Source organism: Dipteris shenzhenensis, chromosome 14 (assembly GCF_047967505.1).
Source record: "Dipteris shenzhenensis isolate YYH24624 ecotype China chromosome 14, Dip_SZ_1.0, whole genome shotgun sequence".
Lineage (NCBI taxonomy): Eukaryota > Viridiplantae > Streptophyta > Polypodiopsida > Gleicheniales > Dipteridaceae > Dipteris > Dipteris shenzhenensis.
In genome coordinates, this window is record NC_141609.1 from 35,013,096 (window position 1) to 35,017,925 (window position 4,830).

Consider the following 4,830-nt stretch of genomic DNA (forward strand, 5'->3'; position numbering starts at 1 on the left):
TCTTCGCTATTTTTGGTGCTTGGGGCCCGAGTCTATATAAGGGGCCCAGAGGTTCAGTTCTCAAGGAGCCAATGGGAGCAAGTTTCGTTCCTAGGTGCTAGGTCTGATCCTGGATTGTGAGTCACGGATGCACGCCTGCATCATAGTGTACCCCAAGGCCCAACAACAGATCCCAGGCTTCACAGTGCCACCTGGTGGTATGGGACACCAAGCTGGTTAGGATATGGTTGGGAGTTCGTGCCAGTAGCTCAGCTCGTGGCTCGGAGGGGACATCTCCTGATTTGGGATCACATCCCGTAGATGTCATGGTTGGGTGGTGAGCAGCCTGCTCAGTTTCCTCACGTTGGTGTGTTCTTGTGTTTGCTTGCAGATCAAAGGTTTTAGGAGTGCTGGGGACGTGTCAGTAACTCACGCCCATCGGCAGTGGTTGGCATTGGTCGTGAGGTGAAGTCAAGATAACTTCTTGGATCCACAAACCCAAACGGTACATAGCTCAAGGGGGCCCTTGACCCGCTTGAGTGCCCTGGGACTGGTGCTGCCACAAGTGGATACAGCCCTGGATTGAAGATGGGTCTCGGAGGCTCCCTATGCGCTGGTGGAAAGATTGCAGTTGCCGAATCTGGTATAAATCTAGGATTAACCGCTGGTTCTCGAACCATGGGCGGTGCTTGAGCTTGCGCTTCATCCGGGGCAACGGTATGGTAGATAGGACCTTTAGGTCGAGGTGTAGGAAGAGAGGGTATTACCATCTCGTCCTATGCCTCTGAATTTTGTGTCTCATTGAGTCCATTACGGTTATGGGATAGCGTTTGTCACTCTAGAATAGTACTCATCGGATGCCTAGGTGGAAACCTCGGCATGGGTGGCCCTTCTGGATGCGGCTCTTGGAAATGCCTCTGTCGGCATTTGTCTGGGGCTATTTCAGTAGGTGGGCAGATAGCCTCTTGGTATGGCATCCAAGGGTTGGTAGGTGGTGAGAAAGGATTGACCGACCCAACATAAGCAGGGACATGTTCCTCAATGTGTGTCCATTCCGCTATGGGTTGCTCCTGTGGGTTTGGGTTCAATCCTGCTGAACCTGATGGATCAGCTTGTATGCGAGAGTTCGCGGGGTATTTGGCACTTGACTCTTGACCCTGAATTGGGCTTCAAAAAGCTTGTCTCGTATCCATTGTCGCTCCATGTGCTCATGGTGACGACGCAAAGCCTCTTAGTAGGCTGGGTGTTCGGGTAAAGCAGCTCGGTCAATTGTGTTAGGCCTAACCTCTTGGGTTGGAACGGGTAAGGGTGGTAGGAGTATGGTTTGACTTTTCAGCACGTAAAGTTGTGGTTGACTGACCTTAGCTTCCTGACAACTTAACACGTAAAATTATCAACACATAAAGTTATTTTTTTGGTATCTGGCCCATGCAATTTAACGCGTAAAGATAACAATTTTACACGTAAAATTAGGATAATTTCGTAACTATATCATCTCCCCGAAACTGTTGTGCAGGTTGCAAGCCGCGCGACTGTGTGTGGGGCTGTAGGGTGAGTCTTCCTACTCTGATTTCGTCTGTGATGTGCTTGAGGGGAAGAGGGGAACCTAAGCTAACTACCTATCCAAGAAAATACAAAAAACAAGCATGATTTTGGTGATTTTTGAATTTTTTTTCCAAATGCAGCATGCAAACAGAAAGCAAACAGAACTGAAAACTAAGCTTCTACCTACCTCAAACACTCTCTCCACACCTTCTCCTCCTAAGTCAGCCTTCAAGAAGCAAGCTACTCAAGGGATGGAATTAAGAAAGCAAGAAATCTAAACATCCTACCACTTCCAACTGCTCTACTCAAGCCTTTACAAGCTTTGTTGTGGATAATAACGAAGGAAAAGAGAGAAGAATCAAGAAAACCTTTCATCCATCCCCGGCAACGGCACCAAAAGGATGTTAAGGATTTGGGGTTGCTACCTTAACTTGTCGTGGGGTTGGATGTTGGCCGGAAGGGGTGCTCACTCCCTCTCTCCCTAGACTATTCTTTCAGCCTAAGTCTTGATCCTCACCTCTCTCTCTTGAGTTCTCACTCACTCAAGCCTCCGGTTCTCTCACTTGATAGCTCTCATGGAAGGGGGAAGGAAGAGTATGAGAAGGTAAGAAGGGAGCATTGGGGAAGGGTGAATCACATGGGTGCATCAAGACACAAGGGAGCATACATGACGCAAAACACAACAACAAGAGAATGAAGTGCCTCAGCTTGTATTCTCAAAAGTGCAATAGAGAGAATGAAGACTAAGTCAAAAGACTTGTCTTATATACACAGCCTTTTTAGGGTTTATGCCAAACTCTCATTTCCTAAATTCCTGCCACTAGGCCTAATTACACTCTAATTGGCACCAAATTGGTCTAAATTGAGATCTGAAAGTTGTTTAATCCTAGTGGCATTGGGAACATCATTACAAGGCTGAAGCTTCCCTTCTTCCTATTTACAATAGATTTCGAATATATTTACAAAGAGTATTCCTCAACATATATACACGATGATGATGGCAAAAATAGTGCTGGAATCTAGTATTCTTCTGCCAATCCTGTCGACCTGTGTTGGCCCAGGGATTAACAGCCATCCTGGTCCACATGCAAATGCTCGGCTGGAGCATAGGCATTGTCCAAAGCGGACCTGTTAAATGGGTATATCCCAGACGCTCTAAAACCACCCATGATGTTCCCTTCAGTGAATGCAGTTCAAAGACTCCTGAACACAATGCCTGCAAGCGAGGTTCTACAAACTTTCTGGACATCCACACCTGCCTCTGGTGTCAAAAATGAGTCCTGAATGGCTTGTACATAGCCACGTCCAGAGTCTGCAGTTTATGACTTGTTTGGGAGGGAAGAGTAATGATATCCAGGCCCATCTCCATGGCTGTGAACACTGTCAAGCGATATGTGGAATTTGCAACCGTCAAGAATGAGAAGATGCCTATTTGTGGGGCTAAGACTCCACAGATGGAATAAGTGAGCAGTCATCCAGGCCATAGGTTGAATGGCCATGCAGCTATTTGGCTCACACTCCCTAAGGTATTTGGTTCACACTCCCTTAGAAGCTTGGAATGTTATCCCCCATTGCGTTCACACAGCAATGAACAATCATCCATTCACGTGATTTTGGTATATTAAGGCCCTTCACGTCCCTAGCTCCCTTCCTTGCAAGCTGCACAATCTTTTGAACGACCTGGGGATTCCTTCGTTGGAATCCCTCCACCATCCTCTGCCAGGTATCCCATCCACAAACCCGGTGCATCACAGCTCACATATCTCAGCCACTTTCATCTTCAAGTCATGCAATATCAACGGCTGAGCTGCTTCAGAGTGTTTGAAAATCCAGCATGTGATCATCTTCTCCTCTTGGCTGCTCAGAACTGGATCAGGACCTTTCTGTTTTGTTGTAGTTCTTCCATCGAGCCAGCCAGCAAGGGAGGAAGGACCCATGATGTACTTTCTTGCAGCTGTGCATAAACTAAGTGTGCCTGCAAATCACACAATCTCATGATATTACTGCAGCTGCAACCTCCGAATACTACTTGATATCCAACAAAAGGAGACTTAAATTAGCATTCCCAAAGTTTGAACAGCATAAAACCCTGCTAAATGAAAATTAATGCACTGATTGCTGAAAAGACATCTTGTAGAAGTTCTGTAAGCTCATCCCTCTCAATACACAGATGTTCTTCCTTCACCTGCAAGAAGCATCTTCCAAAGTCAATAAACTCCACACTCCCAGCTGCTGACACTACCATGTTGTGGAGAGATATATCTCCATAGAGGACATGTTTGCCATGGATTAAAGATAAAGATGTCATTGCAGCGTCCGCAAGCATGGGCTGCATCTGGAGTGCCTCAGAAGTTAAGGCATAACCTTCCCTTGCCAATCCGAGAAAGCCCATATAGCCTCCCCATATGGATCCATATGCAAGCGCTTTAGGGACAGCCGTGCCCTGGAGGCCTGCCAAGGCTGTGTATGCACAAAATTCTCGATAGAACTCCTCAAGTGTGTCCTGTGGATCTTCTATTAGGTCAAACATCTTTATGATTGCAGATCTGCCACAGATGCACGCTTCTCGGACCATGACTTTGCCACCGCTGGATAAAACCTCTCCAAGCTGGAAGGAATTGAGGTCAAACTCTGCAAGTCCTTCAAACCATTGCTGCAGTCCCTGTCCAGAAATATGCAGTCCACGGATCCACAACTCTTGTGGAGTGGGCTCCTGAGCTGACAGCATCACTGGATTAGAATACACATCTCGTAGCTTTTCCAAATTGAACATCTCTGAGGGCAGACTTTCTTCCAACCATGGAGATCTCCTTGCTGCGTTTAAACATGAGTATTCGGCATAAAGGAGTCTCATCTGAAAGTCAAAGACAAAGTCCTCCAAGAATGAAGATCGCAAATCGAAGTATCCATCACAGCAAAAGAGAGATGACTCCCCAAGAAGATCTTCAACTCAAATCGACAAACCAACCAAAAGGATTGCAACCAAATGATTTACTGTCAAAATGGCAAATTCTCGACAAACTGTGAAAACTCAAAACAAATAGTTTCACCACTCAAGCCAGAATCGAAGCCCAAAGGATATGAGTGCTCACAAAAGAGATTTCCCTCACAAACTAAAGAGAGGGGATTCTCACAAGGAGACTCTAACCCAAAATCGAGGGTGTGTCAATTTTACGAGCAAAAACCTATGAGCAGGTTTATACGAGCGTGTTTTTTAAGAGATTTTAAAAATAGTATTTCTTTAGGAAATATGGTTTTTACACTTTTATTTTTATTAGAACTAGATCCCTTTATCATAAAATTATA

The 4,830-nt window shown here is 45.8% G+C and overlaps 1 protein-coding gene across 1 annotated transcript; it reads right to left on the reverse strand.

Annotated features, from left to right (window-relative positions):
• Positions 1-3,331: 3,331 nt before the first annotated feature.
• LOC147894530 (uncharacterized) lies at positions 3,332-4,369 on the reverse strand. Its single transcript, XM_087385433.1, has one exon. The coding sequence runs from the start codon at positions 4,295-4,297 to the stop codon at positions 3,617-3,619; it is 681 nt and encodes a 226-aa protein (XP_087241559.1). The 5' UTR covers positions 4,298-4,369; the 3' UTR covers positions 3,332-3,616.
• Positions 4,370-4,830: the final 461 nt, after the last annotated feature.

Bases quoted from the DNA above. Each gene is read 5' to 3' on its own strand.
- LOC147894530 (XM_087385433.1), bottom strand. From the start codon at position 4,297: ATGTTCAATTTGGAAAAGCTACGAGATGTGTATTCTAATCCAGTGATG.